Raw genomic sequence first — 22,994 nt, 5'->3', positions numbered from 1 at the left:
CGAGAATAATTGTCTGCAATAATAGCAGAACTTTACAGTCATTCCGAAAGTGTATCATGTTTTTATTTATATATATGTATGTATGCATGCATATTCTACAGGGAAACAATAAAAAGAATATCAACTAGACCGGACACTTTCAATTGCAACAACTAAATCATCAAATTTGGCCCCAGTGACTTCTTTAACAATCTTACTATCTTTGAGAATCTTGAACGTCGGAACCACCTTTATTCCTAGCTCCTTTGCCAAAGCCTGCCAGCAGTAGTCAAAAAATATTACATACATCTGAGTGCGCGCGCGGGGGCGTGTGTGTGTGTGTGTGAGAGAGAGAGAGAGAGAGAGAGGCCTACCCTGTTTTCCTGGTTACAGTCAAGCTTTAAGAAAACAACATCAAGATACTTCTTGGATAGTTCCTGAAATCTTGGAGCTATCACCTTGCAAGGTCCACACCTAATCTCAAGGCAACAATAAAAATTGAGGAGAAAATCAATAAAAAAACGAACAATGGTGGAGACATGATTAAGGGTTGTTCAACAGTTGATTGATATAATGGAAAATAACAATTCACTCAAAAGACATATCCCAACTTGTTTTGCATCATCGCAAATGTTTCACTCAGGAACATAGAATGATCTGCTCTAATCCAAACCCAATCCAATCCAATCCAACAGCTAATACCCAACAAAGTGAGAATGATATTCTAATAATTTCCAAACTGTTTTGACATATTGTATAAGCATTGCACGTAATAGATTAACAACATATCTCGGCAAAAAGAAAAAAAAAAAAAAAGATTAACAACCTAATCTTCACAAAAGTAAAAACATGTTATATACAAAAAAAAAAAAATGAAGTTCCAATTTCCAGTTGTCAATGGCAATTTGAATCCTCACAGCCCCAAAGCGGTGGGGTCAATAGCCATTGGCAGGGTTTGGGGAGATTGGGTGGCGCAGCGTGTAGCGTGTGTGTGAAGAAAACACACCAAAATAAACTCTTGAAAGAACAAAGTTCAATGGGCAAAGCTCGATTTTCAAGAAAACGCAAAAACAAGACTGTTTTGATAAGAAAACCTAAATAGGTTGCTGAAATTTGTATTGAGAAAACTTAATTACAAACTTTAGATTCTAGACATATTTATAATGTTTGGCTAATTCAAATCTATCCAATATTTATAAACAAAATTCAACTAGAATCCTAATAGAAATAAATCTTAAGTAAAATTCAACTAGAATCCTAATAAAAATAAAACCCTAATCAAACATGAAGTAGAATCCTAAATCAAGTAGAATCCTAAAATATATGAAGTATTAAAATACTATTTGCTACTGTTTCGGCGCTACTGTTCCGGTTGGGTCGAGTCGACCTTGGGTCGGGTCTTGATTGGTGACTGCATCATTCACCTTCATTTGAGAAAAAATTCAACCTCAAATTTTGATCCGGGTATGACAAATCCACGTCTGGTAAGTACAAAGAGAGATTAGCCACATTGAATGTTTGAAAATATCCATATGATTAGGCAAATCCACAACATAAGCATTATTATTGATTTTATTTGTAATCTTGTAAGGAGCATACTTTTTTGGCTTGAGCTTGTTTTGCTTTCTTGCTGGAATCTGTTCCTTCTTCAAGAATATCATGAATTCATCTCCAACCTCAAATATCTTGTGCTTCTTATGCTTGTCAATTGTCGCCTTGTATTTCTTATTTGTGCAAGTTTTGCTTGACATCTTCCTGAACCACTTGAATTTTTCTGCTAAGGGAACATGAGTAAAGACATTCCTCCTCCTCTTAGCTCTATCTTCGTTGACATAGGTCCAACCATCACCATGTTGGTTGCCCTCTGCCTCCACTGTATTATTTTTGTTAGATTGAGGATGTTGAACATTCCATCTTGAGCGCTTATCTAATTTGGTAAATCTTATCACAGGTCCTTCTCCTTTTATCAGCTTTTTTGATTTTGACTCCTCAATAGCTTCCGAATTCATCTGTAGATTTTTCTTGCCTAGAGAAGTATTCTTTTGTAATTGTTTCGAATAGAGGCTTATTCCATGACTACCAATAGTCTTTCCATCACTTAAAAATATTGATGTTTGAATCCTTCTTTGGTCTGAGCACTTGATCAGCTATAGCAACAGCTATTACAACATTTTTAGTTTCGGAATCTAATTTCAGATTAATACCGAAAGCAGTTGCAATACCCAACTTAACTAGCCTAAGAGATCCAACACCCCTATCCACAAAAGACCCCTGTGATCATCTTGCTTTTGCAATCGTAAAGGTGAATGTGTTCCTATTGCCTTTGATTCAACCATGCCAGAGCATGAATAAACTGTAGAAGGATCTGCTACCATGGCCTCCATCTCCTTTACAATCGCAAGCCGATCAGAAGAAACACCACGATCCTTGGATTGCGAAGCAATGCTTGAGCCCTCGGGATTGGAAAATACCCCAGTATGAGTTAACAACCTTGGAGTTTCTGTCATGTTAGCAACATAAACCAAACTTAAGTTTGCAAACGTTGAGGTTGCTGGGACAACATAATGCTCGAGATCAAGCTCCAAACTCATCGAAAAGCCATTCTTTAGTTTATACTCATTGTTTCCCCAATGGTTGTATTGTTGCGCATTCCTCTTAACCCCTTTACCATTAGGGTTGGGTATCATACGACCAAGATCATCCTCATCGTTGCTATCATCCATCATTGGTCTTCTAGGATTAATGAGGACATAATTAATGGCTGGTCTTCCCGGTTTAACGTAGCCAGCTTGATTCATGTCATTAGCCCGGTTCCGATTATCCTTAACTCGTTGTAAAACGCCCAATTGGTTGCGGATTCGCTTCAATTGTTGTTGCATTGAACGAGTTATTTCCTGTTATTCTTCGATTGCTCTCCAAACCGCGGGCAACCCCCGATCACCGTCACGAGGCTGGTTGCTACCGTCACCTTTAAGATTGACCATCTAATTGGTTAATGAACTGCTCTTATACCACATGACGCAGCATGTAGCGCGTGTGAAGAAAACACACCAAAATAAACCTTTGAAAGAATAAACTTCAATGGCCAAAGCTTGATTTTCAAGAAAACATAAAAACAAGACTGTTTTGTTAAGAAAACCTAAATAGGTTGTTGAAATTTGTATTGAGAAAACTTGATTACAAACTCTAGATTCTAGGCATATTTATAGTGTTTGACTAATCCAAATCTATCTAATATTTGTAAGCAAAATCCAACTAGAATCCTAATAGAAATAAATCATAAGTAAAATTCCACTAGAATTCTAATAAAAATAAAACCCTAATCAAACATGAAGTAGAATCCTAAAATATATAAAGTATTAAAATACTATTTGCTACTGTTTCGGCGCTACTGTTCCGGTTTGATTGGGTCAACCTTGGGCCGCGTCTTGATTGATGATCGCATCATTGGGTGTTTCCCAAACTAATTTTTTTAGGGTCAGGCCGGGGCTGGTATTCAAATACCCCACCCCACCCCTGTTCTGCCCTGCTCCGCCTCCAATAATTAACAACATTACTTATATTCCCATGTATATATAATGTAAAACCCTAATGGAAACAGTCAATAGTATTTTTTGTTTTTCCTTGCTACACGTCAAGGAGCTGCACATAGGAAGCTAACAGCAAGAAGAACTAGCCGTGTGCAGAAACTTTTATCAGCAAGAAGGGAGAACTTGCTGCTGCTGCGCACCCAGTAAGGCACAGCAAGCTCTTGCTGGAGAGCATTTTTTTTCCCCCTTTCTTTTTGGGATTGGAAATGATTTTCTCTCTCTCTTTTTTTTTTTTCAGGGCATGGGGTGTGTCCTCCTTCCAAGTTGGGGGCAAGTATGAGGTTTAGGATTTATATTTTATACACAGCCAGGGCACGGACAGGGTCAGCAAAACCTGGCCTTGCCCTGTCCCATTGCTGTTCCTAGTTGCCGCAAAGGCAACAGCAGATGGTTGTTACTCCTGTGATGTAAGCTTGAGGCCTTGTCATCATTATTCTTTGTTAGATTGAATGTTGAACTGTATTCTTCGCTTTCTATGTGAATGCCACTAGCCAGATGTTCAAAAAAGTACATTTGAAAACTGGTCAAGTAGTATAGAGGCATTCACACAGTTTGTGCAAAGGATATCTCAATGGAAATGGTAATGTAAATTTCACTTACACGGAATAGATGAAAAACTAGACAACCAATTAGCATGACCTCTATCTGTAGCTAAAATAAAAGATTAGCAGTTTACAATTATAGCCCTAGACTAGAGACTAAATACATAACTACCCCGCTGACATTCATAAATGGAAAAAAAATGAAGTGTCTTTTATTCTTCCATCACAAGTTGCTTTTTTCAATATTAGAGGTTCGAGTTGTGGAAACATTCTCTTTGTAAAAAGAGGATAATAATGCATACAAAAACAACCATTCTTCTTTGGGAAGAGCAAGGGACCAAGATGAAGTGATTTTTTGATTGGTTGAAAACAGAAACATCAACTAAGATATACTGCTTTCTGTCACTTGATAGAATATAAAGACTATGTTAAACATCTAGAGTAGCAATTGAGTTACCTAGCATCTGGAAAAACTTATGTTAGTATAGAGAGGACTAACATGGGATGGGCTTTAACGGCCCATTTGGGTACGCGGACTAACATAAGATAATACCTTCTGACTTGGTATTACTGCATTTGATATTTCAAAATGAGTGGGTTAATTATGCTAAAGACAAATTTATCCCACCGAAGTGGGATTAATAGCCCCCCCCGCCCCCCCCAAGGAAATAATTAATCCCACCTCAATGGGATTAACAATTTGTCATGTGTGGACAATTTTTCCCTTTACTATACAATCCACTCACATTCTCTACCCTCAATTCGTGCTTCTCTTCTCCATCTCTTCTCATGGCTGCCACCACAACAGCCAACCATCACCACTGCCTCCATCTCCCCTAACAACTGCCACCACTCACTGCCGCCTCAACTACCGACCATTGCCACCGCCTCCATCAGAAGGTAATACCTTTCGACAATTACCTTCTGACACAGTATTAACGCGTTTGGTATTTTAAAATGAGTGGGATTAATTATGCCAAGGATAAATTTATCCCACCAAAGTGGGACAAACATCACCTCCCCAGGTATTAATTAATCCCACTTCGATGGGGTTAACAATTTACTAAAAAATCCATTCACAGCATCAATCCTCAATCCATGCCTCTCTTCTCCATCTCTCCTCACGGCTGCCACCATCCACTGCCACCACAATTGCCAACCATCACCACTGCCTCTTCTTCATTGCTGATCTCACCACCACTAAATATAAATGTAAATAAATATAATACAATGCTTTCATTGTAAAAATATATTTTCCGTAATTTAAAAATATTTTCTCAAATATATTTGGGCAAATGGGCAGTTTGGTCATTTGCCATTTGATACCAAGTCATACTTCATTCACATTTTCACACACCAAACATAATAGTTACAATCTCCAGTAATACCTCTTTATCAAAACATAGGATAGCATTATTTAGTCCTATTATCATTTTTTATCATCATTAATTTTATCCCGTCACTATTTAATCTGGATACTAAACGGGCAATTAGTTATAGTACTATATCTTGTTCACTATATACTGGACAAATAACACAGCTACGAGATGTGTTAGTGTATCAATATTCTCATCTTAACAGAAGGGGAAAAAAAGTAAGATTTGAGGTATGTCAATGATTTAAGAAACCAAAGTTACTACACACTATTTGGCTGAGCTTTGAGCCAGCCATCGCAAAAAGCCCAAAAAAAATTCAAGTCTCTTTAATTTTAGCGGTTCTGAAGTCTACCTTGGAGTAAATATATAAAGAAAAATGACACGGATGCCAACAGACTAATGTGACTTTAAAATTAGGAAATGTTGATGTAAGAGCACACCCCAAATCAATACAGTGATTGAAGATTTTCTGAGTAATGCCACTAAGTACCCTAGTCAGGATCTGTCCAGTGGATCTAAACGACGTACACACTTCCGTACATAATTAGCCACCAGAAAAAAAGGAGGGCTTGAATTGGTCACAGAGGCTCGACTTTCAGCAACTAAGCTATATTTTAGACTAAGCAATCCCTAGGCTTGTAACAATCTGAATCAAATACAACCAACAGTCCTCTAAAAACACAAAATATTTCCCCAATACAGGGTTTACCAAAATTTCGAGATGGACTTATGACCTAAAATCATGACAAAATTCTGAACTCCAGAATAGACAGGATATGATAAGCAAATATATACATGTATATACCATTGGGTGTACATGTCGAGGACGACGGTCTTGTCGCCGGCGGCTTTGACGAGAGGCCAGAAAGTGTCTTTGGTGACCTCCGTAACCTGGCCCACTTGCACCGCCACCACCGGACCGCCCGTGTCCACGCTCGACGAAGACGGCGGCAACGACCGAATCGCCGTTCCAGTTCTCACGCCACTAGCATAGGCATAGCTGATCTTATTCTCTCTCCTCTTCTGATCTCCACCACCGGTGCTCGGAAAGCAGAACGCAGAGATGTTTGAATTATAATGCTTGGGGCTGGGCATCCATGAAGGTGGAGGAGAGGTGTTCAGAGGGATTACTCGCAGAGCCATTAGCGAAAGCTCTCTCTAGCTGGGCTTGGAGAAAGAGAGAGAGAGAGAGAGAGGGAGGTGGGTTTTCCGAAGCGAAGAGCTTCTTGTCTGCAGTGCACAAATGGAAGTAATGACGGAGAAAACTGGGCTCCGCTAAGTGGAGAGTTCCTGGGGGGACCGAAGTGCCCTTGGCGTTTGTGGCGGTTTGCCGAAATATCTAGGGGCAGTTTCGTCAATTGATCCCATCTGTTGTGGTCGCCGGTGCTGTCCACAAATTCTATTTACGTGGTTCACAAAGATTGAAAAGGAAAAACGAATTTGACAGGTAGGCAATAGCCAATAGGCACGTGTGAAAGTAAAATTACCATATCTAAATCCTATAAATTGTCATCAATGGAGATTAAAGGTACTAAAATTTTTCACCGACAAGAATAGGTGTTCCAGTCACTCGTAGAATTAAGATAGATTGGTTAAAATAAAAATATATATTAAAAATATTATATAATGATAAAATCTCATTAAAATTTTTAAAAAAAATTATAAGATAACTATAAGACTAGTTTTGTTATATAACTCAAAATGTTGGATAATCAAATACCAATATAAGCAAAAAACGTGCGTAGCGAAGATGAAGATGTTAAAATAAATGTCTGACCATATAAGAAAAGATAAAATTAGAAATAAAATTATTCGTAATAAGATAAGAATAGTATCAATTGAGGAGAATATAAAAGAGATTAGACTACGATGGTATGATCATGTGAGAAGAAAATCAAGAGATAGTCCTACGAGGAGAGTTGATGAAATTGAACAATTAATAAAAAAAAAGATTGATGTAGACCAAATAAGATTTTAGGAGAGACATTAAAGTTTGATATGAAGTGTATGAGCCTAAATAAAGATATAACAAAAGACAGAAATATATGAAAGTCTAGAATTCATGTAACTAACCCCACATAGTGGGATAAAAACTAAATATGTTGTTTAAGAACAGGTGGTGGACATGCTTGAAGTTTCAAATTCAAAATTTCATAAAAACGTTATATAGAGATTAAATCATGATTTATTTAGAATGGGTTAAGGTGAGGCCCACCTCCTTTAAGAATAATAGGGTACAAGTTCTGATACTTTGATTATATAATATATATATATATACACACTAGAGTTTTTCAATAACCGTTTGTTAATTAATATATAAATTAAAAAATATATATAATATTTTAAAATTTTATTATTTCTAATGTGTTTGTTAAATTTATTTGACGACTATTAAAAAATAAGTCATGTAATTTTTTATTTGTTATTTTTCACACATATTTATCTATTCTACCTTAAAATAAACATATTTTAGACCTTACAGATAAAAAAAATAATAATACATATGTCCTCTAGTGTATTTCAAAAGATTTAACTAACAGTATAATAAAAATCTTAGAATGTTTCACAGTATTATCTTAACCATTCCATATGTTTGTCCATAAAATATTCTAATATTATTTTGATATAATCTTATCTTACTTATTTTAACCAATGTTCTAAAATGCGGCCTAGGTGGCCGTTGCGATTTCTTGCAAATCGAAACCCTTATAAGCCAAGCCCAATTAATCGGGCCCAATCAACGCCTCGACAACCTAGCCGTCGGGGGTGAACACTTGTTTGGATTTCCCTTTTCACTTTTATATCCTCTTATCAATTTATCTCTATCGTTTTTGGTGGACTTGTCAATTTCTCTTTTTCGTCATTGTCGCCAATTATCCTTCTTAGCCATGTTTTTGGCTCTCGTCACCATTCGTCCGTCCATCGCCCCCATTGGCTATTACCCGTCGTCTATCTAGCGTCAAGTACGTTTTAAAACATTGATTTTAACAAACACTACCTAACTAAGATTTAATGATGAATTCACTAAATGATTTTAAAACATCAGTTAGATCACTCCTAGGTGTAGTGAATTTTGATGGGCATGATAGAACGTAGCCAATGTGGGTGAGCAAATTAAACTTAAACTTTCCCAATCCTTTTTCCTATAAACAAGGCATTGTAGTTTGTGAATTGGTGGTTATCATTTTGGTTGCTGCTGTATGGTTATCAAACCTTAAGGTTTTCTAGTCAGATATGGCTTCAAAAATAGGAAAATTCTAGAAAGCCCGACGGGCTTACTAACCGGGTTACCGAAAGAGGACAAAAAGACGATTTTGCCCCCACGCCCTGCTATCTCATTTCCCCTCCCATAGATTGCCCTGCCCCTGCTCTCTAGTCTCCCTTGCCATGGCCGTCGCCTCGCTGCTGCTCTTGCCTTGCCTTGTCTCTGTCGCCTCTCTGCCATTGCTGCCTCGCTGATAGTGAGACGCGACGGCGAGGTGAGGGCAGCGGCCATGCCAGGGGAGACGAGAGAGCAAGGGCGGTGACTCGCTTTGCAAATTTGCAAAGTGAGCGGGGGCAAAATCGTTTTTTTGCCCCCTTTCTGCGAGAGACTCGGTAGGCCCGTCGGGCCCTGTAGAACTACTCTAAAAAATATTAGTCAACACTGATTGATTGTGTGCTAACCTATTACTATAAACTTGGGGGTCAAGACAGACTCTGTCCTCTCAAGGATCACACACTTCATACAAAATCTAACCCAACAACAGTACATGCAGTCCTTAACTCTGCATTAGAAAAATGGACAAAGCCAACAGTTACAGGAGTAGCATAAAGCTTCCATACATTCATGATTTTCTGATAATGTGAAGCTGTAAATGTAATATTACCAATAATTACAATTGTACAAAGGCAGAATGTACAATATATAGGTATGCTTTACAGCGTTGTCCTCAGGAACTGTACAACAAGATATATAACTGCTAAAAGTAGTGCAACTTGGTAGGTATCTCTTTGGAAACCGTTGTCCCTTTGAAAGAACTGAATCGCAGAAGATAAAAGAAGCCCGTCAGTTGAACATAAATGGAAAAACTCCTTTGGAACAAATAAAGCCATGTTTCTAACTAGGATTTATGGATGAAAGAAAGGAAAATAAATGTATGTAGGTACACGTAAAATGTACATAAATGGTTTCACTCTCTTTTCATTTCCTTCTCCATTGAAAAATCCTAGTCCCAGATGGACAGTAAAGACAAAAAAAAAAAAAAAAAAAAAGAAGAAGCATAAACCTCTTAAAATTGTTATATCATTGTTTTCTTTTCGTTTTTTTGTTTATTTCCTATTCTCATGTTGCCATTGTAACTATTTGAACATTTGATGTCTTTTTCCTTAATTAGATTGTAAACAAAGCATCAATGCAGGCAATATCTAAACAACATTTTCGAAATGTGAGGGGTACTATTTGTAATAAGGACAACCTCAGGGATGGTCAATGTAATTTACTCTTAAAGTTAATATGCTGGAATTGAGATAAAAATGGTTTAGATATGTGAGAAGAACATCAACAGATGTATCTTTGAGGCGAATAGATGAAATAAAGAAGTTGTTAACAAAAGAGGGCAAGGAAGACCAAATAAAACCTGGTGGTAAAACTATTAAACATGATGTAGGATATACTAGCCTCATAGAGGTTATGGCTAGAGATGGCTGGGGGTTTAGAATTCATGAAGCCAACCCTACCTAGTGGGATTAAGGTTTATGATTGTTGTTGTTATCATTTCAGCAGTATTGGGAAGGTTGACTCACTCTAATAACAAGGTGCTCCTTAAAGATTTTTCTTATTAAGTGGGCCTATGAAGGTTATACTTGGTGGTAATACTGTGATTCTCTTGGTTTTGCTTTTTATGAAGATGTGTGCCCCATCAAAGCGGCTTCTTTCCCCTTACATTTTCTTCTGCATTTCTACATTTTCTTCTGCATTTCTAATAATAATTTAGTCAGTCCATTTTGCCAAACATGGAAGAGAAAAACAAAAAAAGAAAAATGAACTAGAGAAACTCCTATTAAATCAGAAGAAAAACTATATTGCACGTGTATGTATATAGACATATAAGAATATGACCAGCCACATTAGAAAAATAAAGAGAGCTTACCTTTGTTGGATCACCAGAAGGATCTGGATAAATCTCTAAGTTCTCTTTCTGTTTTGGAAAACGCGTTGTGATGTTCTTAATATCATCAAATACATCTTTTCCAGATTCAGTGGTAGCAAAGAGAAAGCGTGATGCCCAGAAATAAGCCTGAGCAATAGCTGAAGATGCTGACAAATCCCAGAACTCTTCGTGCTCAGTAACTTGGCCACTAATCTGGTTCATAGTAAACTTGGATGTAACTTCTATAATTAAATCGCCTCCTATACCGGCAAGCAAGGGTTTAGGCTTCCCTTTTATTCTCCACTTAATACTAAGCACACTGGTAGATAACATCACCATTTCTTGCACACTCTACAAATTGACAAAAAGGTAAGGAATTGTAAAGCAATAACTAAGATGAAAAGTTAACCATAAGCTAACAGGGATAGAATTATTCATCAGGAGGGATATAATGGACAAAGTTAACCTCCAAGGGTCCAAATCGGCTATCCTTGGTCTGGTAAATATAAGTTAGCAAGTGTGTCTTCGATTACACAACTACATACACTTAAATCATTTCAAGACTTCACAGATTATGCTTCAGTAGGTAATATGCTTCAAGGGAACAAAGCAAGCGCTACAAAGCAGAGCCCTTAGAAGCAACATGATGACATACCAAAACACAAGACAGAAGTTCTTGCATGGGCTGTATGTAGGAATATCAGAGAGAGAGAGAGAGTGTGTTCTGTCTTGTCATGACTTCATGAAATTCAAGTACTATAAGGGGGCTGAGGAGACAGACCAATATATCAACACATTATTTAGCGCACACAAAAATATTGAAAAGTACATAATCCAGTACAACATAGAATCCTCACCACCGTGGGTGTATCTAGAGCATCAGTTAGCCATAGTGGTCTTTTGTATTTCTCACGACCAGTAAAACTTCTAAGTGGATCCTGCAATTGACATTATGTATAAATCAGGGCATTGAACAAAATATAGACTATGTACAGCATAAAGAAACAGTGATGCTAATAGAAACTACTACTCATCATCTATCACTGCTTCTTTTGAAATGACTTGCTCAAAGAAAGTTTGTTGCCTAAGTGGATGAACTTGGATAAAACACAAAGAAAATATATCACCAGATAAAGTCACAAATGGAACTGATGTAAATATTGAAACTTCAAATCAATAACAAAAATAATGAAAGAACTGTCTATGTATTATATTTATAAGAGATGCTAATGAGGCAATGACTTCTAGTTGCTCTTGCACAGACCAAGGATGCAAAACCACAGAGAAATCTATAAAATAATTGAAGCCAAGCATCAATAAGAATCTTAAATTCCTCTCCCACAAAGAAAAAATTAAATGAAGGGAAAGAAAGAAAACAAAAGAAAAATAAAATCTCCTTAAATGTCACTTCAGGGTGGCCTAAACCAAATAAGCATCTGAACAAGCACCAATGGGTCTGTGCTGGCATTAGTTGTAGGGTGGAAAAACATCTAAATCATATCCCCTGCAACATCTGAATGTGGCTTGGGGGGGAGCAAAAAGAAGAAATAATATAATGGTGGCCAAAAATATTCCATGTTCCCATGCACCAAATAGTGTTAAGAATCATTACAAAATCAACCAAAAGCTCAGCAATGTGTAAAACCTATGCAAAAAACATGCCACTACCTTGTACTTAACAGAAACTGCATAGGTCCCTAGGGCACGGTTGCCCTCCCGAAGCTCCAAGATGTCACGTGCAAGTTGTCTTGCAGTAGCTTCCACAGAAGGGCTGCTAATGCATTCAAATTCATTGCAAAGCTCCCCAAAGTCCATACCATCAACTATCTTATCAGGTTCTGATCTTTCAGTGGTTGGATCAGGTGACAACTCAGTCCTACTAGAATCATTGGTAACTGCAAGATATTGATGGCAACTATATTATACTGGTCTGATGAAGGCAAGTTCAACTATCACATGAACAAAATTACAGTAGAACAAATCTCTAACATCAACAACCCTGTCAATGAAATGATAAAAAAAATTGAATGAGATGCAAGGGAACATTTATTGCCAATGCTATCATAATTGTTCCACCATCCTCCATTATTTGTTTCAGTAACCAATTTCTAGTTTTTCTTCTATTCCTAATGCGATTCGTATAATAAACTAATTCAAAGGACCAAGAGGAAAAAGAGAGTGTTGGGATTCCAAACAAATGCTCTGAAAATTCTATTGAATTACTCAATTCCGATTGGAATTTTACACTGCTCACTAAGGAAAAAGAAAGAAACACCAGGGCGTTCGAGAGGCCCCAACTCTCCAACAACCTTCTACAAAATTCCACACCCTCTCTCTCACTCTCTTTCTCTTATTTATACCCCATCCTACTCAGCATAGCTGCCTCTGGCAGCACATGCTGGTTTGTTACAAACAAACCAGCTATTTGCCCTTACTACCCTCCACCCTGGCTTGCTGTTACGCAAGTCTCACCCACTTTACCCCCCTGCCCCTGCCCCTTGGGCCGCCTTTGGTAGGTCCAATGGACCGAGGGCCTATCATTATCTCCCCCCCCCACCCTCACTTTCACCTTATCCTCAACGTGGAAATCTGGAAATTGTTGCTGAATGAGGTCAAACAGTTCCCATGTTGCTTCTAAAGGGGGCAGCCCCTTCCATTGAATTAAAACATGTTGTGAAAGAATGCCTCAACAGCTGATAAGCTGCTGAAACAGGTTCAAATAGATAGCTTTCAAAGCTATCTCTTAGCTAGTTTGTTAGAGAAAATTTAGCAGATAAGGATTAATTTTTAAACTCCTAAAGTTTAGGCTATGTTTTTGAATTATTTGATTAGTCTTAGCTGCAGTTTGTTTTAATAGTTATCTCCTATAGTTGAGGAAGTATTTGAATAGATTGTTAGAAAATGATGACTTGTGTATTTAAACAATCTATTGAACTCAATAAGTGAGGTGATCTTCTTTCGTTCTATGCTTTCAAGTTTTTAGCTAAAATTCCTTTCCCACTATCTGTTTTTCTTCCTTTGCTATCCGTTTTACTATATGTTCCTAAGCTCTATCCTTTACGAAACCAACAAAACATCCCTGCCTTGTAGATTACTTCCTGTTCTAGATCGAACCCCCAGAACTGCCTCGGGCTCCACCAATAGCTCTAAATCTGCACTCAGCTGGTTGAGAACTTCCACACTAGCCCTCAACGCCCCTCTTGCCTCACGTAATTGGGACACGTGGAAGACGAGGTGGATGTTGCAATGGGAGGGCAGTGTCAATTTGTAAGCGACTGGTCCTACCTCCTTCTCAACTTCAAAAGGACCATAAAATCTAGGAGCTAATTTCTCGTTAGAGCGACCAGCCAGCGATTTCCGACGATGTGGCCTCAATTTCAAGAAGACAAAGTCCCCGACCTTGAATTTTACCTCTCTTCTCTTCCTGTCTGCACCTCTATTCATTACCGATTGAGCCCTCAGCAAGTGTGTCTTCAAGTCATCCAAAATCTTATCCCGTTCAGCCAGTTGCTGTTCCACCATTGACACGGGCATGGTATCTCTTTCAAACCTCACCAAGGCTGGAGGTTCTTTACCATACACAACCTAAATCGGGGTCTTCCTTGCAGCTGTATGGTAGGACGTGTTGTACCATAGTTCAGCCCAGGGCAGCCACATGGACCATGATTTCGGTTGAGAGGAAGCAAAACAACGCAAGTATGTTTCCAAAGTCCGATTCAGTACCTCTATTTGCCCATCGGTTTGTAGGTGATAGGTGATGCTTCGATTTAGTTTCGTACCTTGGAAGCGGAACAATTCCTCCCAAAATCTCCTCATGAAAATTTTGTCCCTATCCAATACAATGGACCTTGGGAGGCCATGTAACCTTACAATTTCCTTAACAAAATTTCCAGCCACTTCCCCTGCAGTAAACGGATGTTTCGGCCCGATAAAGTGCCCATATTTACTTAGTCAGTCTACTACAACCAATATTGAATCCATTTTGCCCGACCTTGGTAACCCCTTAATGAAATCCATAGCAATATCTTCCCAAACTTGATTAGGGATGGGAAGAGGTTGCAGTAATCACCCAAGTGTCAAACCTGAATATTTGTTCTATTGGCAAACAGAACAGCTACTCACATACTTGTGGATTTCCTTCTTCATCCCTTGCCAATAGACACTAGCCGCCACTCGCTTGTAAGTTTTCAAGAACCCCAAATGACCCTCGAGACTGCCATCAATGTCCCTCATGTAGAATCAATGGAATGAGAGAGGACCCTTTCAGTATATACAACCTTACTTTGTATAGTAGTTGGCTGCCCACCCACTGAAAATTGGGTTAGGAAGCAGGATCAGTTTGCAGATCCTTGATAATTTGCTGCACCCTGTCATCTGCTTCTACTTCTCGGGCCAATTGATCCAATTGGATTACTTTTGGCACTATCAAAGCCATGAAGGTTATTGTATGGTTGATGCATGATAACCCATCAGCAGCCTTATTCTCCAATCTTGGCCTATAATGAATCTCAAATTGAAATCCCATTAGTTTCACCATCCATCTCTGATACTCGGGGCTCACCAACCGCTGTTCCATCAAGAATTTGAGGTTCTTTTGATCAGTCCAAACCTCAAATTTCCTCCCTAAAAGATAATGTCTCCATTTTTGCACTACAAAGACTATGGTCATCAATTCTCACTCATAAACTGATTTCGTCCTTCCTAACTGACTGAAAGTTTGACTGAAATAGGCAATGGGTCGGTGATCCTGCATTAAAACAACCCCCATGCCTTCCCTTGAAGCATCCACCTCTACCACAAAAGGTTTTCCAAAATCCGCAAAGCTAGAACGGGCAGGGAAATCATCTTCGCCTTAAGCTATTGGAAGGTTTGCTCGGCTGCCACATCCCAATAAAAATTATTCTTCCTTAATCGTTCAGTTAGGGGTCTTGCCATCTTGCCGTAGTCTTTCACGAAGCGCCGATAATATCCCGTGAGCCCCAAGAAACCTTTTAATTCCTTCATTGTTGTAGGAGTAGGCCAATCTACCGTCGCTTGCACCTTAGCGTGATCAGCTGAAACACCTTGTTGGGAAATGATGTGGCCTAAGTATTCAACCTCCGGCTGCCTGAACAAGCACTTTTTCTTGTTAGCAAGCAGATGATTTTCTGTCAACACTTTTAAAACACAACGTAAGTGCTTTGTGTGTTGCTTTAAACTCCTACTATACACTAATATATCATAAAAAAAACAATACAAATCGCCTTAAATACTCCCTGAAGATATCATTCATCAGCGATTGAAAGGTTGAGGGTGCGTTTGTCAACCCGAACGGCATAACTAGGAACTCGTAGTGGCCCTCATGTGTCCGGAAAGCCATTTTGGGAACATCTTCAGCCCTGACCCTAATCTGATGGTAGCTAAATTTTAGGTCCAACTTAGAGAAAACCACATCCTCGTGCAACTCGTCCAGCAACTCCTCAATCACCAGTATAGGGAATTTGTCGGGGATGGTTACCTTGTTCAAGGCCCTGTAATCGACACAAAATCGCCATCCTCCATCTTTCTTCTTAACTAACAACACCGGGCTAGAAAATGGACTGCAACTTGGTTGCACGATCCCAGCCCCCAACATCTCACCCACCAGTTTTTCAATCTCATTTTTTTGCATGTAAGGGTAACGGTAGGGTCTCACATGTACGGGTGCGGTTCCTGGAATCAGGTTAATAGCATAGTCCTTTTTTTTGCATGGTGGCAACCCCTTGGGATTAGAAAATACCCCTTCAAACTCTTCCAACACCCCTTGCAACATCCTAGGGATTGCCCACTGTTTTTCTTCAAATTCTGTTATAATGGCTCCCAATTTCAACAACATCCCCTCCCCACTTCCCTTAAGAGCTTTCACCATGGCCTTTAAGGACACTATGGTTTTACTTAAGCTTGGGTCTCCCTGCAGTGTTACTGCCATAGCCCCCACTCGAAACTTCATTGTTAAAGCTTTCCAATCCACATTCATTTTCCCCACTGCGGCTAACCACTCCATCCCTAAGATCACATTTGAGCTACCCAACTCTAAAGGCAAAAAATCCTCCACAATTTGTAGGTTTTGTAGGTGCAATTTCACCCTCTTGCAAATGTCGGCCCCTTACACCGCCATTCCCGTCCCCATAATCACCCCATACCCGGCCGTTTCTGTTCTTGACAGCCCCAACCGTTACACCAGCTTGACTGCTATAAAATTATGTGTCGCACTTCCATCAATGAGTACTACAATTAGCTGCCCTTCAATATCCCCTTGTAGCTTCATTGTTTGCAGCATTGTCAATCTAACAACTGAATTCATTGAGAGTTCAATGACCTCGCTGCCTTGCCCCACTTCTTCTTCCCTCCCTTCCCCTGTTTCAGCCTCGACTCCTTCCTCTTCCATCTCTTTATCATAAATCATCATAACTTGCAGCTCCCTATTCTTACACTAGTGGCCAATAGAATATTTCTTATCACAACGAAAACATAGGCCCTTCCCCCTTTTGGATTTCCACTCAGCCTCGCTGAGTCGTTTAAAAGGAAAATTGCTGCCACTCCCAGCCACTGGCAGCTTGTTGCTTGCCTGACTAACAACTCTCGAATGAGGAGTTGGGCTTTTTTTTTTTTTTTTGATCAAAAGTAAATGTATAAAGATCAAAAGAACTGTACAAGTACACTGGGCATACCCAGGAAAACAATCAGTGACCCATAGAGAGGGCCTCAAATTGAATCAAAACACGAGGATACAAAGTAAAAGTGACCCTGTATACTTGTGTTTTGATCCTACGGATGACAGAATCAATACAAGGCATATTGTCTTCAAAAATCTTCTTATTCCTTGTGTTCCAAAGGTAGTAAATAGTGCAGGCAAGAGCAATCCTCTTGACCTTGGCTTGCCACGATGATCCTCGAGCTTCTTTCTTTAACCATTTTAAAGCACTTGGAATAGTGCTCATGAGCCTCGATAGTCCCAGCCATTCACGGATGCTGCCCCAAACTGATTTGCTGAAAGGGCATTGAAAGAATAGGTGACTGTTGGTCTCCACATCAGTCCCACATAGTGCACAATTTCTGTCAATATCAAGATAAAGCAGCCTGTCCCTCGTAAGAAGCTTTGCTTTGGCAGCCAGCCAAAGGGTGAAAGCATGCTTAGGCACCACACTCGGGTGCCATACATCAGATGCCCAGACCCTCAAAGGGCCTTTGTCGCGAAAGAAATTATAAGCGGCCGAGATGAAGAAGCGACCATTGTTGACCCAGCTATCTAAGCGAGCTATGGCAGCATCATTAGACCCAGCTTCTAGCAGAATTTTGTCCCTTATCCAGCGTAGCTTCTTAAGAAGAGGGGAGTCATCACTTTTGCCAGACCATGCCCACACGGACTGTCCCTTGAGATATTCATGAGATACCCATTTGACCCAAAGAGAATCCTTCTTTTGATGGATGTCCCACAGAGATCTGGCAAGAAGGGCAAGGTTCCAAACTTTAATATCTTTGAAACCGAGACCACCTTCTTTTTTAGGCAAACAGATGTCTTTCCAAGGCACAAGAGGGTGCTTGGAGTTCCAAAGGAATTCACGGCATAAACGGATGATGCGAACAATAACTGCTGAAGGAATAGGCAGGATGGAGAGCCAAAAACTCTCTACACCTTGAAGCACAGCACGAATTAATTCTGCCCTGCCAGCGTAAGATAGAGAGGCGGAGGACCATGCACTGGTGAAGGCTGCCATTTTGTCCACAAACGGGGCATAATGTGAGACTTTGAGCTTTTCAGCCGCAAGAGGGATACCAAGATATCTAAATGGCATGGACCCATTGGGAAAACCAGTTAGGCTTCGAATATCTTCAAGATCGGGACCCGCTATGCCAGCAGTGTATAGGCTGGATTTAAGGGCATTTGCTGAGAGGCCTGAAACAGCCCCAAATCCATTGAGGCAGTCCATGAGAATTTTTATAGAAATGGGGTCACCCCTTGCCATAAGAAGCAGGTCATCCGCAAAAGCTAGATGCGTGATCCTCTGATCACCACACTTGGGATGGAAATTGAATTATGAATTATTGGTTGCCACTTTGATGGACCTGGAAAAATACTCAAGGCAGTAAACGAATATGAAGGGGGACAGAGGATCTCCTTGGCGAAGCCCTTTTCTCCCTTGAAAAAACCCGTGCAAGCTGCCATTAATCATAAGGGAAAAAGAGGTGGTTGAGACGCACTGCATGATCCACCCAATAAATTGCTGGGGAAAACCCAAACCGGATAGAGCAGCCTCGATGAAGACCCAACTGACGGAATCAAATGCTTTGCGAAGATCAACTTTGATCATGCAACGCGGAGAGATCCGCTTCCTGTTATATTTCCTGAGGAGTTGGGCTTCTTGACTGTATAGGAGGGGGTCGTATAACGTTGGTTGTAGAGTGGGTAGGGAAATTATTCCTCGCTGGCCCGAACGTCTTACTGCAGCTGAGCATGGTTGCATTTTTATCCTCGATACATTGAGCCATCGACATGATCCGATCCAACCCCCTAGGTTGCAGTACCCTAATCTCAGCCCTTCTTCCGACTTAAGGCCATTAATGAAATGGCCTTCCAAGAACGCCTCAAAAACTTCCGACACTGGCACGGCCAAAGTCTCGAACATCGGCCTGTAATCCTTGACAGTCCCTTCTCCTCGAAGAGCCAGGAACCTCTCCTCTAGCGACCCTTCTTGGGTTGGACGGAATCGGTTGAGAATACCTTGCTTGAGCCCCTCCCAACTGCAGATTCCCCTGCACCTGGACTCCCACTAAAACCAAGCGAGGGCCCTTGCCTCGAAGCACAACGCAGCGAACTCGATCTTCTCATCATTGGATAGCTGATTGATCGCGAAGTACCTCTCTGCCCGGAATATCCAATCGTCCGAATTGTCTCCCTCAAGGTCTGCATCTCCAGTTGCCGACCTCTCCCTTCCTGTCGCCATCCTGCGCTCACGCCACCCTCCATTCTCCGGTTCACGCTGATTTTTGGGGTCACGTCGAAATCTTGGGTAAATTCCGTTGGTCATTCGCCCACATGGGTTTTAGCCTTCCTCTCACGTTCCTGTTCATCCCACTTTGTTCGCATGATGGTGAACTGTTCGAGCATCTCTGCTACGTTTCGGTCTATGCTTTGAATCTCTCCCCTCATCGTGTCGACCTTCTCCTCCATGTCTCCCATTCTTTTGCTTAAGTTTACCATGGTGATCGACAATTGCTCTGATACCAAATTGTTGGGATTCCAAACAAATGCTCTGAAAATTCTATTGAATTACTCAATTCCGATTGGAATTTTACACCGCTCACTAAGGAAAAAGAAAGAAACATCAGGGCATTCGAGAGGCCCCAACTCTCCAGCAACCTTCTACAAAATTCCACACCTCTCTCTCACTCTCTTTCTCTTATTTATACCCCATCCTACTCAGCATAATTGCCTCTAGCAGCACATGCGGGTTTGTTACAAACAAACTAGCTATTTCCCCTTACTACCCTCCACCCTGGCTTGCTGGTACGCAAGTCCCACCCACTTTACCCCCTTGCCCCTGCCCCTTGGGCCACCTCTGGTAGGTCTAATAGACTGGGGGCCTATCAGAGAGTAATTCAACATAAGCTTTACAATGTTATTGGAGGCTCCAAAAGCAACAAAAGAGTAAGTAAGAGGCCTACACCATGCTAAGTTTTATCCTTATGAAGCCCATCATATGATTGGAGAAAGTAGAATGGTCGTGTTGGGACAAAGTGGAAGTAAAACTCATAATCACACCTCTTTCAAGATGGACCCAATTACTTAGTTGAAGAATTCCTTGATTGCACGCACTGCATCAAAGTCTAGGCGTAGAGATGGATGAGCATCAGTTAGACAACACTCTCCCTTTAATGGAGAAGTGCAGTGGAGCAACTAGCCAAGGGGAGTGGGAGCTTAGGAACTTGGAGCATGGGGTAGATATAGTAGATGCTATTATTAGAAAGACAACTTAACTTTTGCTAGTGAGAAACTCAATGGGTAGAATGAAAATCTAGGGAAATTGGAGAAACAAAGAGATACTGGAAAAACGAGACAGATATAGATTGAAACTAATTATAAAGAGTTCTAAAAGAAGAAAGAACAAACACTAGAGGATAAAATAAGAGCAGATCAGCAACATATATGAAATTATGTTAGGAGAGAAGGTTAAATATTCCATGAAATTATGTTAGGAGAATGGCACTGAATACAAGTGGTGCTAATGCACCAAAAATAGGATTACATGAATCCATAAGGCTATTATGGGTGGTGGGGGGTGGGGAAGACAGATTAGTTCAAGAAATACCAAGCATGGGGTGTTTTTGTAAGAGGTCATCTTAATGGGCATATAGGGAAAAGTAACAGGTGATGGAAAAGACAACCCAAGGCTTTTGGAAATAAAGAGACAATAAATGATAATAATGAGTGCTAAGTTAAAATTTCCATCAGAATAAGACATTCTAATAGCAATCTCATGATTAAAGAGGAGAGATGAACATTTGATAATGTTTACAGCCAGGATAATTAGTACCCTATTAGACTTCTTCCTTAATAGGAGAGTTGATAAAGTAACATTTAAGGATAAAGTAATTGTAAAAAAGGTGTCACTGCAGAAGCAGAACACAGGCTAATGATATTAGATGCATATACAGATAAGTACAATGGATGGCAATAATCACAAATCTAAATTCCACTAGGTGGTCTTACCAAAAAGGAAAATTCCACTAGGTGGGGTTGGCTACATGAATTTTAGTCCTCCAACTATCATAACTATCATAATACATGGCCATATCCTCTGTAAGGCTATTATATCCTATATCATGTTTTAGGAGTTTCTCATCAAGTTTTCTTTAGTCTTCTCTTCATCTTCTGCTACAAACTTCATTTCATCCATTTGACTCATAGGGCGTGTCTGCCAGTTTTCTTCTCACATAATCAAATCATCTCAATCTTAGCTCCCACATCTTATCCCCAATAGACATTGCTTCACCAATTCTCTATCAAACAGTTTACAGAAGGCTTCTCCCATGCAACATGTTTCTTGCCATCTTCTTTTTTTTTTTGTCTGAAATTCCCATCTTTTATGTGCTTCCTATCTTAGCCTTCTTTACATTATAAACATATTTATAATTCACAAACCCCCAGAATTCCGTTCTGAAGGAGATGAAAACTCTCCTTAATTAATCATCAGAATATGCTATATATAGTCAACAAACACACATAAAATCGGATACCAGGAGGGAAAATTAATGTAACTGCTTATTAGTTCAGCATTCAATTTGATTGCAACTTGAACAGTCTGCCACATTATGATCATTCCAAAAATAAAAAATAAAACTGCAAGTATGGAGACGATGCATCCAAGTACAGGATGGATATTAGAACAACAAATGCAATTGTTTTGTATATCGAATTCCTTGACCTTCCAATATAGGAGATTGGTAGGTAGACATAGCAATAGGATTTCTGATAGAAGAATTTACTAAATAATGTTAATTCCCTTCAAAGAAAGGGGGGATTCGATCACTGTAAATAGCAAGAAGAATAATCGAAGAATGACATAAAGAATGTGGAAGAGGTAGAAGGAGGAAGCAACCTCGCAAGGAAAAGCGGCTGCTACGGCGATGACGGTGGGAGGAGGGGCCATGGGGAAGCTTTACTGCGGAGAAGAAGCGGCGGGCGTGGCGGAGATGCAAGGCGGAGAAGATAGTGGCGGCAGCGGCGGCGGCTGAGGCGCTCATTTCTCACACCCCATTCTGCCGAGCATTTCGGATAGAGGTGGACCCTCAAATTCGGCGCTCCTCCCAGTCTGTGTTGCTTGTTTGTTTAGAGAGAGTAAGGCGACTGACGTGCCACGTGGATGGATATGAATTTATAATTATTGTATTTTTTAATTATATATTTATAATTTTTTTGTTCATCCCCACATCTAAATCAAACATGTAAATCAAAATCCCATGAGCTATAAATAAAAAATATTTTGTGCTTTTAAAAATCACAAAAAATCTTTCTTAAACTAGTTTTATTTTTCTTCTATCATGTAAAACCCACTATAATATATTTAATATTTTATTAAATTCATTTTACCTTTTTCGTATGATATAAATTAATTTTAATTTTTTTAATATTTTCAAGATATTCTCTCTCTTTTTTAATTACAAAAACATAAAAAATATAATACTAATTACAATCATCATTATAAATATAATTAAAATATTAAATATCATTAAATCTTAAGAGAATTAACGTTAAAAGTTAAATATAATCAAAGTCAGAACTACTATAATTTTAAATAAAACGTAAGAAAATCAATCAAATCTAAATTTATCTAATAAGACACGAAAAATAATCAA

General features: G+C 39.5%; 2 protein-coding genes across 2 annotated transcripts; both read right to left on the bottom strand.

The window, feature by feature from the left end:
* Nucleotides 1-41: 41 nt before the first annotated feature.
* LOC127798196 (thioredoxin F-type, chloroplastic-like) lies at nt 42-6,747 on the bottom strand. The gene is made up of 3 exons (XM_052331580.1): nt 6,293-6,747; nt 354-453; nt 42-255 (listed from the first exon to the last, which is right to left on the bottom strand). Exons 1-3 carry the CDS (start codon nt 6,628-6,630, stop codon nt 121-123), a joined length of 573 nt encoding a protein of 190 aa, XP_052187540.1. The 5' UTR covers nt 6,631-6,747; the 3' UTR covers nt 42-120.
* Nucleotides 6,748-9,284: 2,537 nt separating this feature from the next.
* LOC127797187 (uncharacterized) lies at nt 9,285-22,450 on the bottom strand. The gene is made up of 5 exons (XM_052329811.1): nt 22,238-22,450; nt 12,288-12,514; nt 11,477-11,557; nt 10,620-10,970; nt 9,285-9,507 (listed from the first exon to the last, which is right to left on the bottom strand). Exons 1-5 carry the CDS (start codon nt 22,380-22,382, stop codon nt 9,406-9,408), a joined length of 906 nt encoding a protein of 301 aa, XP_052185771.1. The 5' UTR covers nt 22,383-22,450; the 3' UTR covers nt 9,285-9,405.
* Nucleotides 22,451-22,994: the final 544 nt, after the last annotated feature.

This window comes from Diospyros lotus, chromosome 3 (assembly GCF_014633365.1).
Source record: "Diospyros lotus cultivar Yz01 chromosome 3, ASM1463336v1, whole genome shotgun sequence".
Classification (NCBI taxonomy): Eukaryota; Viridiplantae; Streptophyta; class Magnoliopsida; order Ericales; family Ebenaceae; genus Diospyros; species Diospyros lotus.
Note: the sequence above shows the minus strand (reverse complement) of the source record. Positions and strands in the feature narration are given on the sequence as shown.